General features: G+C 36.4%; 1 protein-coding gene across 1 annotated transcript in view; it reads right to left on the bottom strand.

Annotated features, from left to right (window-relative positions):
- The window catches only part of LOC127874841 (chromatin-remodeling ATPase INO80-like), a 136,724-nt gene that overhangs the window by 40,755 nt on the left and 69,668 nt on the right, over positions 1 to 26,301 (bottom strand). Inside the window, exon 25 of the mRNA XM_052419482.1 lies at positions 5,917 to 6,044. Coding sequence (XP_052275442.1) covers positions 5,917 to 6,044 — 128 coding nt within the window. The remainder of the gene's footprint in view (positions 1 to 5,916; positions 6,045 to 26,301) is intronic.

Raw genomic sequence — 26,301 nt, 5'->3', positions numbered from 1 at the left:
ATTTTAATATAAATGGTTTTTGTTAGCATATTTTGAACTATTTATTTAAAGCAAATGTGAGCTTAAAATTACAATGGGGAGCTTCTGAAATGTTAATGCTACTTTGACACCTCTGTCCATAGTTCCACTAATGTAATTTCAATAAAAAACAAGAGATGTGTTTGTCAGACACACAATGTATTGTGCCGCTCTGAAGCCATATATGTGACCTTTGACCTTGAAGGATGACCTTGACCTTTAACCACTCAAAATGTGCAGCTCCATTAGATACACATGCATGCAAAATATCAAGTTGCAATCTTCAATATTGCAAAAGTTATCGCAAAACTTTAACCAAGGTTAAAGTTTTGGGACAGAGTGACAGACAGGCCAAACACAATATACCCCCAATCATTCGATCCAGGGGCATAAAAAACAAGTGGTGTCCGTCCCATGGAATATCTAAGGATTACCTGTCACACATGTATAACAATACAAATGCTACTTTGATCTCAACAAATAGCCATCCACTATAAGGTAAATCAAACTAAATGTGAATGCCAGAAAATACAGCAGAAAACAAGACAATAACTCCTGAAAGATTTATATGTCTGAGAACAATTAAACATCATTAAATCAGCAGTGACCTGAACTCAATCTTATCTCTGTTCCACTTCAGCCACCATCCAATGGATCGCCAACCAATACCTTTATTATCACATTAGCATAATGCGGAAACCTTAATATAGAGCCCACAGACGTAAATCAGTCTTGTTTGTTCGCCAGAGACCTGTATATGGAGATCAAGTATTGATGATTAGAATCGGAAAAGATGAAGGTGGAAAATTATTAGATATCAGGTAACCTTCTGTGTTCTTAAGAATTTCAAGTCTGTCACTCATGCTTCTAAAGACTGCAGATTCCCCCATGGAACATGTGCTGTCACCCTAGCATTATAAAATGATGGGGTGGGGTAAGATTACCACAGGCAGGTAGGGCAGGTATTGACAGTTCTTGCAGTAAATCAAGCACAAAACAGGCATCTGACAATACCGAGCTCAGAGTTCAAATATTAAAGGATACCAGCATTTTAAACTAAACATACAAATTAAAGAGATGTTTGTATGACTTGAATATCTTAATTACAAACCCCTAGACAGGTTCAGCCATTTAACATAGACTCCAGCTTGCAGGTTTATCACATGTGGGTGGGGAAGTGGACAATGGAGGTCAGGTTTACCAGACAGAGGCAGTGATTTTTTTGGCCTGTGCCTTTTGGATTGGGATAAATAGCGGGATAAACCATGCAATTGGGAAAAATGAAATCTTATGAATATAATAATAAATAACTGTATTCCGATTGTTTATAAGTAAATGTTTAACAGCATTTAAAATTTATGTATAAAGTGTCACAGAATTACATCCCTCTACAATAAACTCAATAAACCAATTACTAAGTTTATTCAAATATTTCTGCATTTTTTTGAGATTCTATGGGACAAGACAGTCCAAGAGACAGCTATATATCCCATGGAGATTCTATAGGACAAGACAGTCAAAGAGACCGCTATATATCCCATGGAGATTCTATAGGACAAGACAGTCCAAGAGACCGCTATATACCCCATGGAGATTCTATAGGACAAGACAGTCCAAGAGAAATCTATATATCCCATGGAGATTCTATAGGACAAGACAGTTCAAGAGACAGCTATATATCCCATGGAGATTCTATGGGACAAGACAATCAAAGAGACAGCTATATATCCCATGGAGATTCTATAGGACAAGACAGTCCAAGAGACGGCTATATATCCTATGGAGATTCTATAGGACAAGACAGTCCAAGAGACCGCTATATATCCCATGGAGATTCTAAAGGACAAGACAGTCCAAGAGACCGCTATATATCCCATGGAGATTCTATAGGACAAGACAGTCCAAGAGACAGCTATATATCCCATGGAGATTCTATAGGACAAGACAGTTCAAGAGACAGCTATATATCCCATGGAGATTCTATGGGACAAGACAATCAAAGAGACAGCTATATATCTCATGGAGATTCTATAGGACAAGACAGTCCAAGAGACAGCTTTATATCCCATGGAGATTCTATAGGACAAGACAGTCCAAGAGACCGCTATATATCCCATGGAGATTCTATAGGACAAGACAGTCCAAGAGAAAGCTATATATCCCATGGAGATTCTATAGGACAAGACAGTGAGTCCAAGAGACAGCTATATATCCCATGGAGATTCTATAGGACAAGACAGTCCAAGAGACCGCTATATATCCCGTGGAGATTCTATAGGACAAGACAGTCAAAGAGACAGCTATATATCCCGTGGAGATTCTATGGGACAAGACAGTCCAAGAGACAGCTATATACCCCATGGAGATTTTATAGGACAAGACAGTCCAAGAGACAGCTATAAATCCCGTGGAGATTCTATGGGACAAGACAGTCCAAGAAATAGCTATATATCCCGTGGAGATTCTTTTAATCCTCAAGTGGTGACCTAGGCTTGACTCATGACATTTAAACATCTTCTAAATTACATCTTCTAAATTACATTAACATTTCATGAGAATGTATTCTGCACATCATCTCAATAATTGACCTAAACATAATAATCTTGTCATGCCTTCAGGACATTGTATAAATGACCTAAACATTAAAGCCAAGTTTTATGAAAATCTTTCAAAGAGTATTAAAGATATATACAACAAGAAATGTGTCCACACGACACGGATACCCGAACTGTAACTTTGTCACTACATAAAAGCATAACTGTGTAAATGTTTTTGAGATATACATCGCCTTTATTTTATTTAAACTATTATTGACCCCGTGACCTAGCTTTTGGCCCAGCATGGCCCAGGTTCGAACTTGGCGTAGACATTATCTAGAAACAATTTCTGACCAAGCTTGGGGAAGATCGGATAAAAACTACTTGAATTAGAGAGGGGACACCATGCTGAATGTTTGAAACGCACTAAGTGACCCCGTGACCTAGTTTTTGGCCCAGCATGACCCATGTTCGAACTTGGCCAAGACATTATCTAGATACAACTTCTGACCAAGTTTGGTGAAGATCGGATGAGAACTACTTGAATAAGAGAGCGGACACGAAAAGTGTGACGGCCAGACAGACAGACGACCGACCGACGAACAGTGCGAAAATTATATGCCGCGCATTGGGGGCATAAAAACAAAGGCTCTAACTTTTGACATTGGAAGTACAAACTCGACCTTCTGCAAACTGTCTCAATGAACTGAACATTTTAAATCGGGATCATAAAATATTTCAAAGGTGTTGGAAGCATGGCAGGGATTAGACAATGGAGGCTCAAACCTTTGGCCTTAGCCTATGTCCAGCATAATTGACTCATGACTTCTTCACAGTTTCCAAATGTAAATAACATTTGAGTCAGATATTGTGGACATCCGTGAAATGGTATATGGGAGATATGGGGCCAATAGGAAAGTACTAAGGATATACTAACTGCCTGACTGAAGAGTGGACTAAGTGTATTCCTACTATCCCACTCCCTTTCGGCAGGTGATACAAAATTGACTAGATTATGCCACCATGGGCTATTTTTCACTGAAAAATAAACCCATATTTAAATCAAGACCTGATTGAAAGGTATTATAATGATCCAGCTTTCATATGTCAACATGGCAACAGTACATGTTAAGCTGACCATAAAAATTGTTAGGAGTTAAAAACTAATGTCACCAATGCACATGACTGTATTATTTATTCCATATACGTGACTGATTTACAAACTCTGACTTGTTTAAAGTTGTCTTCACACTTTTTTAATGTATATTAACAACCCAAAAATAAATCAACTGTTGAAAAACAATTGATTCTCTTTATAACATACACATTCATGTTTATAATCTCCTATTGTTTGTAAAAATAAGATATTAAGTACCATATATTATTCAACAAATGGACATAACAGCTGAACAAATGTCTACAAAGACAGCTTTTGTTCTTTCTGTTTCTGCCAACACAAGTTTTACACAATTAAACAGGAGCCAGCTGTGAAATAATGTCACTAGTAAAAACTGTTGTTATCAAAATTTACAACAGGACAAAAAACTGTTGATCTAAAAAATAAACAGGTGCTTTTCAAGACCCAATCATTGAGGACAGCTGTGGGTGTTGAAACTGATCAACAATAAAATATAAAACATGGGTTACCAGCCCTGCAATCAAGCAAGTTAAATCTTGCACTTAATGTCAGGTTGGTGTAGAAATCTCAAAACATGTTTCTTTTTAATGGCAATTTTGTAGCTCAAAAAGGTTGGCAGGACTAATGTGAGAATTGTGAGCGATTAACCTTTACAATCTAAGCGCTAAAATATGACCTCAAAAAATTTCAATGGACTCACTGAAATAGCCTGTCATATTATTTTATGTCCACAAAGCACAGAGTAACCTCGTTTTTTAATACCCAAATTATTCTTTTCGTAATGACAGAGGAACATGAAAGATTTTAAAGGCCAATGCTATTCTAATGCGACAAAATATGGTTTAATGAAGACAATGCTGATAACAACATAAATTACATCAATCCTTGTGCTTTTTATAGTACACACCATTTTAACCATTTTCAAAATATGTTTTTTTTTGTTTAACAGTCATTACAGAAAAACCTCACAGTATCTGTTCCATGACTTGTAAATATTGTTCCTAAGAAAACAAAGCCATCATGCAGATAAATATACTCCATAGAAAGATAAAAAATAGTCCATACAATGCACAAAGTATTCAACAGGTTGCAATCATTTAAACAATATCTTAAATGGTCATGGAGGAGATTGAGAAGTAACCACAAGTTTTACAATAAAGCAATCAAAAGTCAATCAAATGAAGGCATAAAGGAGACAAAAATGAAATGGACCACAGTCAATTGGTCAGCCATGCCTACTGTATTGCCATTTTGTACTCCTAAATTTGGTTAAACCGGCCACAGCAAGCAACCACTATAAACACCATTGGTAGGTAATCAAGCGAGCCTCGTCTCAATTATATCTGTCACAACAAAAACTGAGGACCCATTGGGCCGATCTGTCCAGAACAAATGTATTGAATAAAATGGACCCTATTTGGTACTTTTTTCTACCCATGACATCTTTGGTGTTGAACAAGGCATTCGCAAAGCATTTCAACTCCCTTGATTTGCATCATGACAAGAAAATTAAAACTGACTTGCCAACTAATGACTGCCTTAAGGACATGTTTATTAGACACATTTTTCATTTGCAAAATCTCAAGGCAGCAGATGGTGAAAATTCTATGCAAGAAAATTATAATGTTGTTTAAATGAGAACTTACAATAATCCACATTCACTTGCAACTCAATCAAAACTTGTTGCACAAAACATGCATTATACCTCTGTACAATACACACAAATGGGCAAGTAGCAAAGTAATTAATTTATCAAAGGGAAATAATGAAATAAGGTGTCAAGCCTGTGATCTGTCCTTTATTGACCTAAACTAAGTGGTGAGATTTTCTTATCAAAGCTTAATAAGTTTTATTAACAGCTTGTCATTGATACACCCATAAAGCAGTCACCCAACAAATATCATGCCTTCATTGCACTTGTCATTCAAAGAAAACCAAAACTAATATAAATTAATCAACATTCTCACTGACAGGAATGAAAATATGTATGTCATTATTACCTCCAGTACTCCAGGAACAACAACATTGCAGTCCTATGACTAAACTAAACATACATTTTCTGTAAGCCTACCGAAAATCTCAACAAGTCCATAAATAACATTTCTGCAAGCCTGAAACCAATTGGGTCACTATTCCGAGCCCCACCCCACCCCCTGCAGTATAAAAATAAACAAGACTTCTCACCTGTTGGCCACCTATCAATGAGATTCCAATCAGTCTTACCTCGAGCAGGTCAATCATCTTGGTCATCTGGCTGTAGATGAGAACACGATGACCCTCCGACTTGAGTCTCTGTAGAAGGGTGTCCAGTACGTACAGCTTGCCCGCATCGGTGATGATCTTCTCCTTACCTGCAATATACATGGGACACATGGCAAATATGAGGTGTTTTGAAATGTCGCTATGGGAAAACTGGGAATAATGCATATAAGAAAAGTATCATCCCTGATTAGCCTGTGCAGTCTGCACTTTCCGATTTTATGGTATATATTTTTTTAAAAGGTAGTCTCTTATTTTAAGTAATCCAGAGTAAACCAAGAGTGTCTTTCCAAGTTAGCCTGGTGTGGACTGCACATCTCGCATGACACTTCATCCACATGTATTAGAACCCAATTTCCAAAAGCGCAGCTAAAATATTTGAACCCTTTACCCCTTAAATACGTATTTTGACGCATTTGTAGTCACTTAAAAGGTAAACTTAATTCAAGACTTTTCTTAATAGATTCAAGTTTTAAAGGCTTCATTTCCAATCCTTTGATACTGATCAGCAGCAAACAGCATAAAACCTGAACGGACTGCAAGTTACTCTCAGGCTGTTCTGGTTTTATGCTGTTTGCACATAGCCATTTTTACTTTGCTTCTGAGTGGATAATGCATATAAGAAAATTATCGTCTCTAATTAGCCTGTGCAGTCCATGCAGGCTAATCAAGGACGATACCTCGCGCTTTTATGGTATTTTTTGTTTAACTCTTTCAGTGCGGGAACCGAATTTTGAAGGCCTTTGCAAACAGTTTGGATCCAGATGAGACGCCACAGAACGTGGCGTCTCATCAGGATCCAAACTGTTTGCTTTTTTGATAGTATTCTTTGAAAAAAATCGAAGAAAATGCTAATTTTAGAAATTCAGCAGACGACATTTTAGCAGACAACAAATTTCCCAGCATGCAAAGGGTTAAAGGAAGTTTCTTATTTTCACAAATCCAGTGTAGACGGGAAGTGTAATTCCTCATAAGCCTGTGTGTACTGCACATCTGGCATGACACTTTACCCACATGTATTAGAATCCAATTTCCAAAAGCCCATCTAATATATTTTAAATGGGGGGGTGGGGTGGGGTTATAATGCGAAACAAGGATAAGTGCTCTCCTTACAGGTAACCATAATGTGCAACATGACTAAAACTTAAGAATTTCAAATCTTGATAAATTGATCAAGTAGAAAATCAACATTCTACCATAATGTGTACTAAGATCATAACTGTAATAAGATCAACTGATAAAATGTTACAATTTGAACTTGAGGAAGTAAACTTAATGTGATTGGAGGTAACTTTTAATTCAAAGTTAGCCCAATTTCTATCACCTCATAGAATTATAAAATCTTCATAACAGTTATTATTCATTTTTCTTAGTAGGCTACCAGGGTAAATAATATGCAAAAGGTTGTGTGATTCTTCCGCAACAATCAAAGGGAAATAACTGTAAACAACTATAATTCATATTTCAAAGTTTTCAGCTCCATAAGCAGGCAATATTATATTCAAATTATTGAAAAAGTGTTATCTTTCATAATTTTTTGTAAATACATTTGTTCGTTTTGTTGTGGTCATTTTAAAACACATTTCTGCCAATTTTAAACATTTGTTCAATGGAAAATAAATCTCTTCATAACTGAAAACCTGTTTAAAGTGGTTTCATACAGCCTTTGTTTAAATGACGCCTCCAGGATAAAAACAAACAAAGTTATCAATATCACAATTAAATTGAGATTGCCGAAGGCCTTATTGTCTTGTCAACAAAATGACAGCCGATTATAACAACAATAACACAAATTATGAGTCAACAAAACAATGTATTGAACGCGTTGGAGTCACCAAGTACGTTGTAGTACGTTTCATAGTAACAGAGTAACAACACATGTTGTGGTCGTGTTTTTTTGTTTCAACGCACATAGTAGTACAATTTTATATTCAGTAGTATGTCAGTAGTTACGATGGGTAATTTTGCAGCATATGCCATTATCTCTTCATCTGAATATCATAGTAAACAGAAGCAGATGTCGACATGTTTGCAGGGCAACACTTCAGCAGCCATTCTACAGCAGTCTCCGCGTCAGATTGATAATTAACCACACCAAACATCTGTGTTTACAAACTATTGTTCAAACATGCTGGGGAATTCAACAGGGCTGAAATTGCACTACATGCAATCTTCAATTTTTGCAAGAAATACAACTATCAAGGTCAATATCTAGTGCAACAATGTAACGAGTCCTTACACTTAAATTATGAGACAAAATAATAATTTACTGGGAATCAGTGGAAGGAAGTTTGTCAAACCCTTAAACTGCACCCTAAAATGTCGAGTTTTAGTGCAATGCATGAAACTGTGTAAACTTTGACCACGACCTTGTAATGAGCGAAAATGTTATTGTTGAAGTCTCCAACCATTGCTTCTATCTCTGACCAAATCTAAGCCACGAACACCAAGAAACTATCAAAGGAATTATTTGTCACAGCACCATGCAACACCCCCAGAACTATCAAAGGATTTATTTGTCACAGCTCCATGCAAGATATCCAGAACTATCAAAGGAATTATCTGTCACATCACCATGCAAGACACCCAGAACTATCAAAGGAATTATTTGTCACAGCACCATGCAAGACACCCAGAACAATCAAAGGAATTATTTGTCACAGCACCATGCAATTTATCCAGAACTATCAAAGGAATTATCTGTCACAGCACCATGCAAGATATCCAGAACAATCAAAGGAATTATTTGTCAGAGCACCATGCAAGATATCCAGAACTATCAAAGGAATTATCTGTCACAGCACCATGCAAGACACCCAGAACTATCAAAGGAATTATTTGTCACAGCACCATGCAAGATATCCAGAACTATCAAAGGAATTATCTGTCACAGCACCATGCAAGACACCCAGAACTATCAAAGGAATTATTTGTCACAGCACCATGCAAGATATCCAGAACAATCAAAGGAATTATTTGTCACAGCACCATGCAAGACATCCAGAACTATCAAAGGATTTATTCGTCACAGCACCATGCAAGACACCCAGAACAATCAAAGGAATTATTTGTCAAAGCATCATGCAAGACACCCAGAACTATCAAAGGCATTCTCTGTGGAAGTATAAAACAAAACACCCAGAACTATCACAGGATTTATTCGTCACAGCACCATGCAAGACACCCAGAACTATCAAAGGATTTATTCGTCACAGCATCATGCAAGACACCCAGAACTATCAAAGGCATTCTCTGTGGCAGAATAAAACAAAAGACCAAGAACTACCAAAGACCATCCCTGTCCATCAGAAAAGTCAAGTGGCTGTGGAGCTTTAACAGAAGTGTGTTCTGATAACTGTAGCACTTAAGTCGAGAAAAATGACCGTCAGATCAGCAAAATATCAGCCTCCTAGTCATTAATAGGCTACAACCACTTCACGGCACTTGTCACTCACTTAATATTGATTATGACAACCAAAGGCTTCATGGACAATGACATTTTCTGGAGTTTTCCACTAAGATTAATGGAATACAATTTTGATTGAATAACAAGTAAAGACATAACAAGCATGTTAATGACAAATGGAAAAGGAAAACCTTCAAGATTTATAATACTGAAAGCATCTGATATCATTAAAATAATTAAATATCATATATCTATGGTTACTTATAAATATTAAAGAAACACACAATGATTTTAAAAATACCAAAAATAAATGACGGTAAAAATAAACCAAAGCAAGTTGATAAATCATAATATCCAGACACAGAGTTCAGAAGTTGATTTTCAAACATCATTAATTTTCTGCTTTATTTATTTGGACTTGTACACCGAGTTTTGTTTTCCCAGTTTTATGAACAGCTATGGTCTAAGGGAGACAATTTTCACCACAAATCAACAAGTTTGAAATGGACCGCACCTCAAGTATTCCATTTTATGCAGAGACGTAACTGTGTCAGGCAAAAAAGGGTACCATATGCAGCCAGAGTAGCTACAGACCAGCCCACCGTGTAAGCCCAGTATGGTCAGGAGCTACCCAGTCCTTAATTAAGTCACACAAGGTTTAATGGTTTCTTATTCAGACAAGGTAGCCCATTCAGCTAATTACATGACTTGTGTAGGTAAAAATGCTTAGCCTGGTCTGGAACTACGCTAGCTGCAAAAAGCCATTTTTGTATGACATAGGTCATTTTCTGGAGTGACATATGGTTACCAACCAGTTGTTAAAACAGCAGGAGTTTTTAATAAACACCTGTTGGAGCTCTATAAACCAGTCCATACAACAGAGTGGGCATCCATAGAGCACACCCAAATTACTGCTCGGACAGGAAATGCGAAGGGGCCAAACTTATAATCAAGCCCCTATAAGTCAACTTCTGCAGCCCACTTGGCCCCTTAAAATGTCCAATATGCCCCTAAATGGCTATGAAACTAACAGGGTTTGAAGTTCATTACAGATGTATTGACTAAACTCCAAGCCGATACTCCCGCAGGCTTGGTCAATAAATCTGTCAGCTGAAGTGGCTGGTCAATAACAAAACAATTAAATTTAAATGAAGATTAAAATACAAACTGCGGGTAGTTGAGGCTGAATGGGGGTGTTTGTATTGGATAAACCACAACAGCCACAGTTCATTAAGCACTCACCACAGAGTATTAATGAGGGTTGTCTCAAAATCAGATCACCAGCTGTTACCATGTTGACTGTTCAATTTATTATGAAGGTGAACCTTTTATGGCTTTATGGTACAATTAGGTAACTGAATAGGAGTATTTTAGATGAAATTGAGATGAAGCAAAAACACAATGCTTTATGGTACAATTAGGTAACTGAATAGGAGTATTTTAGATGAAATTGAGATGAAGCAAAAACACAATACACATTAAGTGAGTGCTATGAGAGAAATAACAATGCTATCCCTTCCCTGCAAAGATTTATAAGGAAGAGACACAACTATTAATAAAATACATTTTCTTGAAAAACTTGTTTGGCATATATATAGTGAATTTTGGTCATTTGCTTTGTTTTAGAGTGTAAATACTTCGAAAAAATATCATCAGATACAAGACAGGTTATTATGTTAAGTTTTGTTTAAACCCGTATTTACTTCCAGATAGATAGCATAGAAGTCCTTGATAGCATAATTGAGTCCATTTCTTGTGGTGAACCAGTACCTGATGTTTTTTTGCAAATATCTTCAGAACACTGAGAGTGGGCACCAAAAGTGACCTCCTACTTGCAAGGCAGATACTATCTGATACATTCAACATTTATATCCATAACACTCCATAATTAAAACAACAAAATGAAGCAAGATGAATGAAGCCTGTCTTTAAAGCCATAAAATAGCAATTAAATGTATCAGGTTTTAAACTTTCCAATGAATCTCCTATCTCCAGGAATAAGAAAAATAAACTTGCACCATAAAACGTCTCCTAGTGACATTTATTGCACCGCAATCGATGCAGCAACAGCCATTGTGATAATTAAAGATATGAAACTGGACAATAAAAGTTTATCAGCATCATGTGACAATGAACCGCAATTACATAATGAAATATCACATGTTACTTAATGCACAATAATTTGTGCAAGTCTTAATGATGTGATCATGCAAGAAAACAATGGGCGGGGAATACTTTGCCTTTGCGGGGAATATTTTGCCTTTGCGGGGAATACTTTGCCTTTGCGGGGGCAAACATGAAATGTTATTTGTCATGTGGTTATATGTCTATGACAATATTACGCTAGGGATCACTGCACTGGAAACTCTTGCAGCTATCTTGATGTTTTTCAGTCTTTGGGGAAAAATAAGTATTCATTTAGAATTACACCAAAGAAATAGGTATGCAGCAAGATGTAAAATTGTAACATTCGACAGGGGTGTAGTCATTTTGTTGCTATGAACATACAGACAAACATACACACATCAATTGGAATTAAAGTGTAAACACAGAGAAAAGCTCCTGTTTATTTTATTTTCAAATTTTCCACTTTATTTTTTAAAGGATGTTTTAAAATCACAAAACTTAGATTTAAATAACATGGAATAAGATATTAGCCTTCACTTTTCATGAGATATTCTGTGAAATATGAGTTGAAAACAAAATATTTACCACAATAATCTATCTAATTGTAAATCAGCATCCTATAATGATTCTTTCGACTTAAAATAAATAAAACACAGAAATAGAAAACAGCTCTTGTTTGCCAAGTCATAATCTACAGTCATTACAAACAACATAAATATCCCGCCATTATGCCTGAAAAGACAATTAATTGCAACTAAAAACCTACCCTCTCTGTGACCTGTAAAATGTAGAAGAGGGGAATCAGTTTGCAGGCACAGTTTCAGAGCAAACATTTGTTGGAAGCTCTGTTGACTTGGAGTCTGAGGCCTGTTTGATGTTACATCAATTAGGTAACTCACAATTAAAAGCAATTAGCTCCCAATGAGCTGTGTGTTTACATTTCAGTTTCAGCTCCAGGCCTTGTATTGACAGTTATCCCGGGAGTTGCTCTTACTTAGGAACCGGTGTAATTGTGATGCACTGTACTGGAAAGAGTTTTTGTTCAATTACTGAATGGAGAAGGTTGAAGATGGGGAGTCTGATGGGGAGTCTATTATCCATGTTTACACTTTATCCCTTTGCATGCTGGGAAATTTGTCGTCTGCTAAAATGTGGTCTGCTGAATTTCTAAAATTAGGATTGTCTTAGATTTTTTTCAAAGAATACGATCAGAATAGCAAACAGTTTGGATCCTGATGAGACGCTACATTCTGTGGCGTCTCATCTGGATCCAAACTGTTTGCAAAGGCCTTCAAATTTGGTTCTAGCACTGAAAGAGTTGACATCTGTAACCATAAAACAACAAACTGTTAAACAGTTGAATGTGACACTGTTGCTCAGGCAACACATCACTGTATCATAAACACTAGTGTATCTTTCAACCCTAACAAACTGTCCAATTAAAAATATTTAAGATAAATTTATTATTTTCTGTTTGCAATCTAAAAGCGAATCGTTAATTGGTACATGAATAAGAATCAAAGAAATGATTGATGATAATCAAATGAATTTTCTACTTTATTTTGGAAACCCACATCAGTACCAGAAAAGGAATAACATTTGATGGGCCGTGCTCCGTGATACATGAGTTTAATGCATGTGCATAAAGTGTAGTCCCAGATTAGCCTGTGCAGTCCGCATTTATGATATTTTTCATTTCAAGAAATTCTCTTGTTAGCAAAAATCTAGTTAAAGCATAAAGTGTCGGCCCTGATTAGCGTCCCTGATAAGCCTGTGCGGACAGCACAAGCTCATCTGGGAAGACAACTTATGCTCATGCATTCAACACCCTTTTCACAGAGCAAATATACTTCACAGAAGCAAGCGTCATTATCACATAGGGGGAATACAAAATAGTATGTTGCATGTCTTATTTAAACGGGCTCAGAGGGCTGACAGATCAGAGTTTGGCATCAATATATATTATAGGCAAAGCTCATTGAAAAGGGGTTCAATGCATGTGAGTAAAGTGTCATCCCAGTTTAGCTAATCAGGGACGACACTTTTCCCTTTATGATATTTTTGATTAAATGAAAGTCTCTTCTTAGGAAAAATCAAGTTAAGGCGGAAGGTGTTTTATCCCATTTTCACCGCGACATTGACGGTATAACACGTTGTGGAATATACTTGCTTGTATTCAACACTGTGGAATATACCTGTCGCGTGCACGGACTACTTTTTAAATGACGTCATGCGATATGCGCTAAAATTGGGTCGATATTGTTTGGTTCATTGATCGAATTATAAGGTCACCCATTAGAAGAAAATGTGCATATTTTGCAGAAATATATATATATAACATATTCACCAAAAGAAATGTTGAAATAAAATATAAAATTACACGATTTTTGTTTTGTTATTTTTTTATTTATATTTACTTTACCACTGAATGATTTTTCATAAGAAACACAGTCGACAAAACTTAAGCTTCAAAATTATACGACCTTCAACCTTTAAATCTAGTCATATGACATAATTTTTCGCCATCCGTATAATGAATCAGCTGATTGATGGCGTCATAAAATGACAAACTTATTGCGTCATTTTCCCCATTTTTTGACGATTTATTATAAACGCGACTTACTTCACATGTTTTCTACATGTCGAGGGGTGAACGGAAGACTGTTGTAACTCATATTATATTAAGAAGGAGATACTGCAGTTTTCCGTTCAGCCCTCGATGTACTGTATGTCGACATATCTGAATTGTCAATTGATCACATTTTCCTTATTTCGTGTAATGTGCATTGTTTATAACCAAAGCATATACTTTTGACATTTAACTTAAATATTCAGAATGTACAACAAGCCATACACATATCGCACAGTTCATGAATAATCTGCTATGTTTGCTTTCCTATTTAATTCACGTTAGGCATAGAGCTGTGTAAAGTATAAGATGGTAAAAATAGCACCACACTGGAATTTGGAACGTCCCATTTTGTACAAGGGTATTTTCTACTCATTTATCTGTTGTGTACTGGAATGTTTTCCATTCTTTGTGTATTTATATATTAAATTATTTTCTCGTACAATAAGGGCATTTACCATAGATATATAAAACATTGTGCAAGTTTAAACATAATTATGTTTGTATGCAGAAATCTGCAAATGCAACCGAGTTTACCAACGGCTATTATTAGATAAACTGCTCCGGTTCATTTGAACAGCAGTAATGTAGAGTACATGACGTAGCGTGTGACGAAGAAGAAAGTTTATCGCGTTCATAAACTCATTTGAATAAAGTGATAGAATGGCATAAGGGTCTTTATTTAACTATGCTAAAATAATTATTAACTAGAAATGGCGCGGCAGAGGCCGACGCGTATCCCCACGCCTAATGTTTGACCTAGGTGTGCCCCAGGGTTGGTAATGGGGCCATGCATAGTTGAGATTGACCGTTTTGTCATAAGAGAGGTTCAGTATCAATTTGAAGTGAATCGGTGTAGAAATGAAGAAATTATAGTAAAGGCAATTTTGGGTGGGTGTGGTCTATGTGGGCGGGGCGCCCCAGGGTTGGTTATGGGGCCATGCATAGTTGAGATTGACCCTAATGTCATAAGAGAAGTTCAGTATCAATTTGAAGTGAATCCGTGTAGAAATGAAAAAATTATAGTAAATGGAATTTTTTGGTGGGTGTGGCCTATGTGGGCGGGGCGCCCCAGGGTTGGGAATGGGGCCATGCATGGTTGAGATTGACCGTATTGTCATAAGAGAGGTCCAGTATCAATTTGAAGTGAATCGGTGTAGAAATAAAGAAGTAAATGTAAAATAACCTAAAAAAATGAGTGATAATTTCTGACGCGGCCCCACCCCAACCGCTATAACTTTTGACCCAGGGGTCAGATCAAAATTCCAAATAGTGCAGGGACGCACATATGCTCATAGCTACCATGTGTGTAAGTTTCAAGGTTCTAGTGCTTTTAGTTTAGGAGGAGATAGTGGCCAGGACGGACGGACAGACAGACGGACGGACGGCGGAGATAACCACAATATCCCCACCTTTTTTTCAAAAAGCGTGGGGATAAAGACCCTAGATGCAATATCGTCAATTATTGAGTTAAATGGATTATTACCGTAAAAACGCAGTCATAAGTCTACCCGGGTCATAAGTCGGGGGGTATACTTTGGTACCAAAATTGGAGATTTTGAGTATGTTAGCTTCATAAGTCGAGTCAGAAATTTTTTGTTTACGAATTTCATAAACGGACGCCATTTTAAATGTACATGTAGTTGCGGTAGTTTTCTATGCGTTTCTCACTTATACCAAACTCACGTTCAGCAGCACTGTTGTTAATTAAATTCTCCGCAAACTCTATCACACGTATTTTAAATGCATTGTCATAAGCCTGGCGTTTGCGTTTGCCAGGCATTTTAAAAGATTTATCGTAAGTCCAGTTATGTTTTTGTTTATCTAATTAATAAATGGTTGCACTCAATAATCCACGCTAGTAATTATCCACAAACTATTTTCGGCTTTTAATCCAATGAAACAATATTATCACTGTAATCCAATCTTTGTACTTTTAATCTGACTGTCAAAACAATTGATTAGTGTCTCGGTAAAACGTGTTTTTATAACAATAATTGACATACCCAAGAGACCGCTAACTGAACCTTTTTCTCTGAAACAGTTTCAAAGGCGGAGCTATACACGTACTCAAGCATAATGGGACGATTGCAAGCGAGTTACAAACACGCGATTGGTTAAGCATATCGCTTCTCTAAACAAAGGAATCAAATTTTGTCGGCGAGAAAGGTGTTCTTTATGGCTTCTTGACAGGAAATGGCTTTCCTTTGATGACGTCAAACTGTCGATTCACACATATTGAGAATTTTCGCGAGACTTTAAATGATGTCCTTGATTCTTTGTTTACATGAACAGTAAACAAACAACACCTGCTTACATGAAGACTTTGGATTAAATTATCAAAATAAAAACAAGAGTAATTGCAAACTGTGATTATATTAATTGGTAAGTATCAGTAAAAATATGACGTTCCGTTAGTCGTAAATCAACGATTTATTTTATACAACAACAACAACTATTGCCGCGGGGATCAATCTTCGTCGAATTTCATTATTTTTTTCATGGAATTTCATTATTTTTTTCATGGACCACCTCATAAGTCGATACCGGCTTTTTAATCAAATTTTGGAGGTAAAAAATCTCGACTTATGACTGCATTTTTACGGTAGATGGATTTTAAAGGATTATTAAAGGTAAGATACTAGTTCTTACGTGTTTTGATTTTTGTTTGTACTTTTGTCGTTCCCTGTTCTTGGGGAAATGATTTTAACATTGGCGCCATTGATGCATCGGATCACACACGGCATACCCATAACATTATATAAAAACACGTTATGCGCGTCCTTAAATTCGTCGTCCGAAGTCGGAAAACGTATTGCCCTGTATTTTGTCAAATAAAGTGTCAGTCGCTGCAATTGTCTGTTTACTCGTCAAAATTGTCAAGGTCTTCCATAGCTAAAGAAACTTCAGTGTACAGTTTATTTAGTACAGTAGTCAGACCTGTACAAAGTCGCGCCAGTCAAAAATCATAAAAAGCGACATTTAAAGTTATGGTAGCCAGAACTAGGTCGTCGATGGTGTACATGTATGTTGACATCGACAGCATTTTGTCAGGAGCAATCGCCGCCATATTGGATTTTGATCATTTTCTTTCGAAAATAAAATGAATTATAGTAAAGTAAAATCTTCTTTTCGCGGTCGTAATGTGTTAAAATTCGCATACTGCGTAAAATTGAATGTAGGCATATGGTGATATTTTTACTTGTTTTACAGTTTGTGTGTGAATTTTTTAAAGACTATTTTGCGTACCAGAACAAATACACGTATATCACTACGCATGGTTACATTTGTCAGATTTTAAGCGCTTTTATGACTGAATTAAAATTATTGTTAAGGTTATTAGATCTATTTATGTTAAATGTCACGTTGAAAAAATCAAATGGGATAAATAGAATACTAGTATTAGCGTTGAATACAGAGAAGTTTATGTTGCTCGGCAAGGCTCGCGCTTCCGGCGTTCTAAGCCTCGCAACATAAACTTCTCTGTATTCAACTCTAACCTAGTATTCTCTATGTCTGACAGTTACATTGGACAAAATGGTCTTAAAATTGTAAAACTCATGTTTGATTACCTGACTGCACAGGCTAATCTGGGATGACACTTTAGGCACATGCATCAACTCTTTGAGTGCTGGAACCGAATTTTGAAGGCCTTTGCAAACAGTTTGGATCCAGATGAGACGCCACAAAATGTGGCTAAGGTTTAAAACCCTTTTTCACAGAGTACGGCTCATATGGATTGAAAAAATGGAAATAAAGTGAGTGTAGGAAGAATCCCATCCATTTTGATAAGAACCTTCTCTATCATTTCAGACAAAACTAGTGACCTGAAAATCAATAGGGGTCATCTGCGAGTCACGATCAATGTACCTATGAAGTGTCATGATCCTAGGCAAAAGCGTTCTTGAGTTATCATCCGAAAATCATTTTACTATTTCGGGTCATCGTGACCTTGCCCTTTGACCTTGTGACCTCAAAATCAATAGGGGTCATCTGCGAGTCATGATCAATCTACCTATGAAGTTTCATGATCCTAGGCAAAAGCGTTCTTGAGTTATCATCCGAAAACCATTTTACTATTTCAGGTCACCGTGACCTTGACCTTTGACCTAGTGACCTCAAAATCAATAGGGGTCATCTGCGAGAAATGATCAATCTACCTATGAAGTTTCATGATCCTAGGCGTATGCGTTCTTGAGTTATCATCCGGAAACCATTTTAGTATTTCGGGTCACCGTGACCTTGACCTTTGACCTAGTAACCTCAAAATTGATAGGGGTCATCTGCGAGTCATGATCAATCTACCCATGAAGTTTCATGATTCTAGGCGTATGCGTTCTTGAGTTATCATCCGGAAACCATTTCACTATTTTGGGTCACCGTGACCTTGACCTTTGACCTAGTGACCTCAAAATTAATAGGGGCCATCTGCGAGTCATGATCAATCTACCCATGAAGTTTCATGATCCTAGGCGTATGCGTTCTTGAGTTATCATCCGGAAACCATTTCACTATTTCGGGTCACCGTGACCTTGACCTTTGACCTAGTGACCTCAAAATTAATAGGGGTCATCTGCGAGTCATGATCAATCTACCCATGAAGTTTCATGATCCTAGGCGTATGCGTTCTTGAGTTATCATCCGGAAACCATTTTACTATTTCGGGTCACCATGACCTTGACCTTTGACCTAGTGACCTCAAAATCAATAGGGGTCATCTGCGAGTCATGATCAATCTACCCATGAAGTTTCATGATCCTAAGCGTATGCGTTCTTGAGTTATCATCCAAAAACCATTTTACTATTTCGGGTCACCGTGACCTTGACATTTGACCTAGTGACCTCAAAATCAATAGGGGTCATCTGCAAGTCATGATCAATCTACCTATGAAGTTTCATGATCCTAGGCGTATGCTTTCTTGAGTTATCATACGACAACCACCTGGTGGACGGACCGACCGACCGACCTACCGACCGACCGACCGACATGAGCAAAGCAATATACCCCCTCTTCTTCGAAGGGGGGCATAATGAATCTGATTTGATGTCATCATGACAATACATAGAAACTAAATTATACATCAACATTTGAAAGGCTATACCTTAATATTTGATTTCATAGAGATTGCATGTAGATGGGTCAGAAAGGTCAATCAATTAGAGCAATTAAGAGAAAATGTTCACTGACCATCAGGGACAAAGCAGATTGACAGTGGGTCAAAATGACCAGACACCTGGTCTTGTTGTCATAATGGATAAATCTTGTTAAGTTCATGTCACCAGCATTTGATGGTAATAGCTATTGATTGTGAAGTTATAAGAGATACTGGGGCCCATATTCACCAACATATGCTTAGACTGAAGAATAAAGAATAGACATAGAACCAAGCTCAGCATTTAAATATATGGAGAATATTTGTTGGATTTGGTGGATTATCAATTTTAATTCACGAGTGATCATAGAAAATATATTTTTTCTATGATCACAAGTGAATTAAAATCCATATTTAACCGAATCCAACAAATTTGCTATTTTTTTTATGCTTTTTTCACAGTTTATTTAAATTGTTTAAGAGTTTAACTAAAGATTTTCGCTGGGATAATGACGTAATTTCATCGAAAAAATGACGTCATTTCACAGTAAACAATGAACATTATCGATAACTTTCACTGTTAATTTTCACTGTTTGAAACAGTGAAATTATCAGTTTTAATTCACTGATATTTCTCTATAAACTACCGGAAAGCATAAAATAAATACAAGTTAAAAATTGTTCTTATGCCATTAATAAATTGTTCAGAATTAAGAATTGTGTCAGAAAAAATAAAAATAAAATTGTGTGTCATATTGAATTGTATTTCACTTTGAGAATGAAACAGTTTCAGAAATATTTTTACTTTTAGGCTTAAGTCTTCGAATTTGTTGGTGAATTCCAACCAAGGTCATGACCATGGCCTTGACAAACTGTCTCAGTGCTACCTTGGGGCCTAAGCCTAACTTACGGCTCTTAGACACTCTAGTCACAAACTCAAAGAAGATGTTAACCACAGTAAAACTGTAGTTTTCATCTTTGCTTAAATACTTGTCTTAGAATGCTTTAAACGGATTTTTAATTTAAATATGCACAAAACACAAAATGATTTTTACTGACTCCTAAAAGTGATTCATTCTCTCAAAAAAATTATTCGATATATTTTCTTTATGCATGTTTATACTAATCAGGCCTAAAAAAAAAATGTTTGTTTCCACTGACATGGCTTAAAAAAATAAGGTAGGCAAATAATTTTTTTTTTTTTTTCGAAAATGTCGTACATGGTGCATCTTCTTCTCATTTTTTGTGTACAACTGTATGTACAATAAATTTGATGATGTATGTAATGCTATATGGCTGTATTTTAATGCTTTTATGAAATAAAAACTTGCTGTTCATTAATTTTTCATTTGTTGCGTTCCTTATTTCCGAGTTTAATGTTGACTTCTGGCACGGCTTTAATAGTCCATTTTATGACCAATAAAAGGCATAACTAAAGTCGCAGTAAGCTTGACCCTCCGTGTCTATAGGGATTCAGTGTTGTTATACTTTCTGTTCCTTTGGGATCATGGAGTGTATACTATATTATTTATAATTTATTATATATTAAATAGCCCAAAAGTCGTGCTAGGGGGAAGCGAGTGGTGTTGCATGTAGCATTATCACCATGAACAGACCCAATCAAACTGGGTGCGCTATTATATTTCTTGGATGCAGTTTATGCTTCCAAAGGACCACATTTTCAGATTATATTATGTACTGGTATCGTGGGTCTATCTACCAGGGCTAGCGCTGTCCCAAAATTTCAATGAGCCAACCAGTTTATTGTTTTTCGGTGCGCGAAAACTGGTTCTGAAATAATTATATATACTTGTACTATCAACTTGTTTATATTTCTTTTAATGACAACAAGGGCATATCACATATCATAATGTAACATACAGTTTTCAATATAGAAATACATAGTATGGTAATTGTCCAAGTACGAACACAAGTTATTTTATAGATGTACATTTAATAGTGGTGTCGATTGTTCCAAATTTGAAATCCTGAAAATTAGATATTCCGGGGGTCTTGGAACCGCAGCCGCAGGAACCCAACAGGAATAAAGGGCAGATCCCCCACCCCATCCAGAGCCCTTACTAATTGTTCTTTTTATTGTCTTTCCAATTGTATTTTCAGGTGAATACAATTCAAAATATTATTAACCACACCGTCCGTATCACCCCATGTGTATTCGTCATTCTATTTCTTCTATAAAGAACTACGAAAATAAATTATAAGGGACGAAAAATAATGTATCCGAAAACGACAGTCCGAAAAATTGTACGCGTTTTGCACATAAATTAAAGTGTGCATATTGTTTCACTGCAGACAGTGAAATACCTAGCAAATGTACAATTTGGTTGACATATTGCTTTACAATAGCATTTTTTGTGGGTAAACAACAACTTAATTATCACCTTTTAATTTTAAACCATTATCAGCAGAAAGGTGATATATTGTCGCAATAGAACTAATTATTAAATTATCATCTTTTTGTTAATTCTGATCGATAGACGGGAGAAAGGTGTAAAGTGATCAGCTTAGAAATCATTAATTTATTGTTACGCTTCTTAAGTTTTGTTTATCTTTAAATACGACGTTTGCCATCGGCCGCTATATTGTTGGCAGACGACAGTATCAACTGTGTATTCCAAGTATACAGTGTCTGCGCATGAATGACCCAATATTATGTGTGAGCAAACTCAATGCTGATTGGCCAGCTACCACGTGCGCTTCAATAACAATAAAAAAAATTATGCGGATAATGTAGACAGTTTATTGAGCCTCGCCAAAAAATACGCGGTCAGATTTTTTTAAAATTTTGGACTTAAAAAAAAGAGATTCGGACCGGCTGCAAAGAATTAGGTACGGTCGGGCCACCGGACACAATTATTTAGTGTACGCCTCATAAGCAGAACATACATTGTTCATACCCAGGACTTATTGTACATATATTTCCCTTTACTTGTTCTATGAAAATTAACACAACTGTTTTCATTTAGGAAATAAAACTGATATCGCATTTTGTTTTTAAAAGAACCCCCCATAGATACAATTTTACAGACGATTTGTTTATGATTCATTAAAAAATCAGATTAAATGTAATAATACCATTGATGTATTTGTTGTAATTTGTTGTATCAAAATACAGACATAGCATCTAGGTACAAGGCATGTAACAGTTAACCCGTTTATGCATAGCGTCTAGAAAAAAGGCCTTGGCTAACAGCGTAGACCCAGATGAGACGCCGCATGATGTGGCGTCTCATCTGGGTCTGTGCTGTTTGCTTAAAGGAATTTCCGTAAGAAATATTCAAAATATAGAAATAAATATACTAGACATCCCTAATTTTGGAAATAAATTGATCCAATTTAGAAGGATGGGATAGTCCACTAGGCATAAATGGGTTAAAGTCTGAAGTTTCATAAAAATCCTACCTAGGACGTACAAAATATACAGCATACACAAAATGCTTAGAGATGGACAAACACACCCACAACCACACCGACGGATCGACTAAGCCACTACTGTATTCTCTCCTTTGGGTGCATAAAAATACTGGAATAAAAAATAAATGTGTTTTTGCGTGAGGCAATCATTTATATTTTAAATGAAATATTCATGATTTGCTCAGAGCGTTCGTGACAGCTCCATCATTTAGGTATGACCAAATCAATTGCAGGCAAAGCTCCTGGGATCATTAATATAATTACTAAACCAACACCTATCCGCTCATTACCTGCTGTGCATGAATTATTTAAGTCATTAATGGAGATGTTTTAAATTGATTCTGCAGCTAATATATTTCAGGAAATGTTTTTTATGCACAGTCACTAATCAAACTTTGATGTAAATACACAAACTCAGTATTGCATAACAAGTTTTGAGTAAGGTCTCCTTATATAGAATCCTTCAGGGACAATTGAAAGTCAGTGTTTGGTACTTGATTAGAAAGCAGGTACAAATATAACAGTTTTCTGTCAAGTACATTTAAACCAGGTCAGGTGAAAATGTGCATCATGCCAAATATGCCCTTTTTTCCAGAGCGAGCTTATTTGATAACGCTTAACTCAATTTTCACGAAAAAAGGTATGATATGTCGTTTTCTGGGAATAAAACGTCAGAAATCCAATGGATTTCTTATACACTAGGAACATGCTTGTATAATTGTGGGAAACAAAAGCTTCACTTACAATTTTGCTTTTATTCTGATTCGAGATTCTCAGTGGCTCATAATATGCCCCATTGGTACAAAAAGATACGATATGCCTTCTAATTTCTATGTCACATGGTACCTTGTTGCACCTAGGTGGCAAATTATGTGTTTATAGACTATAGGAGAAATACAAAAATACAAACGATGCAGCCCCCAAAAGCCTTTGTTCATAATGTTACACATGCTTATGAAAAACAGTTGGTAATTTCAAGCAAATGCAACACTGGGATTTGTTCCCTGGAAAGACTAATGCTTATGAAATTCTTTGTGCAATACATAACATCTTCAGATATCTGGAATTAAATGATAACATTTTCAAGTAAATATGCAGCTTAAAAACTGAGCCAGCCTATCATGAAATATTAACATTGTGATTCTTTTAATAAATTTTCTTAATTCAAATTCATTGAATCGAATTTATTTTGCAGTTTGTGACTTATTAAAACTATTTTCATCGTTAGCAAAGTATATAATTATGAGCCTAGGAAAAATTGGGTGTAATGCATGTGTGTAAAGTGTTGCCCCAGAAAAACTGGGTGTAATGCATGTGTGTAAAGTGTTGCCCCAGAAAAACTGGGTGTAATGCATGTGTGTAAAGTGTTGCCCCAGAAAAACTGGGTGTAATGCATGTATGTAAAGTGTTGCCCCAGAAAAACTGGGTGTAATGCATGTGTGTAAAGTGTTGCCCCAGAAAAACTGGGTGTAATGCATGTGTGTAAAGTGTTGCCGCAGAAAAACTGGGTGTAATGCATGTGTGTAAAGTGTTGCCTCAGAAAAACTGGGTGTAATGCATGTATGTAAAGTGTTGCCCCAGAAAAACTGGGTGTAATGCATGTGTGTAAAGTGTTGCCCCAGAAAAACTGGGTGTAATGCATGTGTGTAAAGTGTTGCCCCAGAAAACTGGGTGTAATACATGTGTGTAAAGTGTTGCCCCATACTGGGGGTAATACATGTTTGTAAAGTGTTGCCCCAGAAAACTGGGTGTAATGCATGTGTGTAAAGTGTTGCCCCAGATTAGCCTGTGCAGTCTGAGCTTGCTAATGAGGGACTTTTTTACTTTTATGGATTAAAAAACACAAACTATGTCTCATTTAAAGGAAAATCCAGTCTTGATAGAAAGTGTTGTCCCTGATTAGCCTGTTCAGATTGCCATGTTTTTAAAGAATGAGGGGCAAATAGAGAACAACAACACAACTAGTGCTGTATTATTTGCATTATCACCAGCTAATTTTTGTAAACCTCAAACAAATCATCCACTTTCACAATCATTTTACAAGAATTTCAACCACTAGTAGTAATGTTCCACAATTTCAAGACTGAGAATAGTTAATCAATAGCCATCAAGGTACTTTTAAACAAGTCCCATATAAATTATTTACCAAAATCACATGTTCATTTGAGTTCATTTGTTTAAAAAACGAGTGTGGAGGCATTAAAGCTGACAACGACAGTACAATTTGTTCCATAATTAGAAAACCCAATTTAAATGGTAATTAGAATTGTTAATTAAGAGCTGTTTTAGAGAATGAAAACCAATCAATTATGGTTCAACACTAAGTCTACTCCCTATGGAATGTCTAAAGTGACTTCAATGCACTCAAATATTCATTTCAATTAATTAACAAGAGCTCTGGAGTAGTTAAAGCAGGGGTGTATGTTATTGGTACAATCACTATTACGCAAATACACTTGAAGAACTGATGGTGGGGCAAACTGCCAACAAATAAACGGCAATGACTGGCAAATCCATGGTCCAAGGGAAACAAATCTTACTTGTGAAGCAAATGATGAAAACACAGCAAAAGTCTCAAGTATTTTTTTCATGACAACATTTGAACAGGAAATATATATGCGCCTTGCTCTGGGAAAATAGGGCTTAATACAAATAGCAGACTCCACAGGAAGGACATTTTACGCACAAGCAAGAACCCACGTTAGGCAAATGTTCCTAGGGCATGGATCATATAAATAATAAAATAGCTTTTAACCCTTTGAATGCTGGGAAATTTGTCTTCTGCTAAAATGTCGTCTGCTGAATCTCTAAAATTAGCATATTCTTCGATTTTTTCAAAGAATACTATCAGAATAGAAACAGTTTGGATCCTGATGAGACGCCACGTTCTGTGGCGTCTCATCTGGATCCAAACTGTTTGCAAAGGCCTTCAAAATTCGGTCCCCGCACTGAAAGGGTTGATGCAGCTAAATATAGTCTCTTTTTTTTGCAAAACTACAAGTCTGTAAAAATTTCAACCTGAGTGTGCACTTGACCTATTTAGCTTAGGACAGAGGAATTGTGTGCAAAATGTCTGACCTTCAAGTATGACATTGAACTTTGAGCTACAGACACAGGCCGTTTCCTCAACACATCCGATACAATGATGACTTTGGGGTCAAACAATATGATGCTAATTTCCTTACAATATTAACTTATAGATAACAACAGATATTAAGCTGACTACAATCTCCAGAAACAAACAATATGACCCTTTATGCATATTAATTAAGTGTCATACCAGATTAGCCTGTGCAGTTTGCACAGGCTAATCAGGGATGACACTTTCCGCTTAGACTGGATCATTTTCAAACAAGAACTGTGTTTGTGAAACAATGCCCCCCTCTGCGCCACTTTGAAGCCATATATTTGACCTTTGACCTTAAAGGATTACCTTGACTTTTCACCACTCAAAATGTGCAGCTCCATGAGATACCCATGCATGCCAAATATCAAGTTGCTATCTTCAAAATTGCAAAAGTTATGACCAAGGTTAAGTTTTTGGACAGACACATACAATGACAGACAGACACATACAATAACAGACAGACAGACAGGCCCAAAACAATATACCCTTGATCAGTCGATCCGGGGGCATAAAAAATCCTTTGAAGTGAAAA

This window comes from Dreissena polymorpha, chromosome 3 (genome assembly GCF_020536995.1).
Source record: "Dreissena polymorpha isolate Duluth1 chromosome 3, UMN_Dpol_1.0, whole genome shotgun sequence".
NCBI classification, from domain to species: Eukaryota; Metazoa; Mollusca; class Bivalvia; order Myida; family Dreissenidae; genus Dreissena; species Dreissena polymorpha.
Note: the sequence above shows the minus strand (reverse complement) of the source record. Positions and strands in the feature narration are given on the sequence as shown.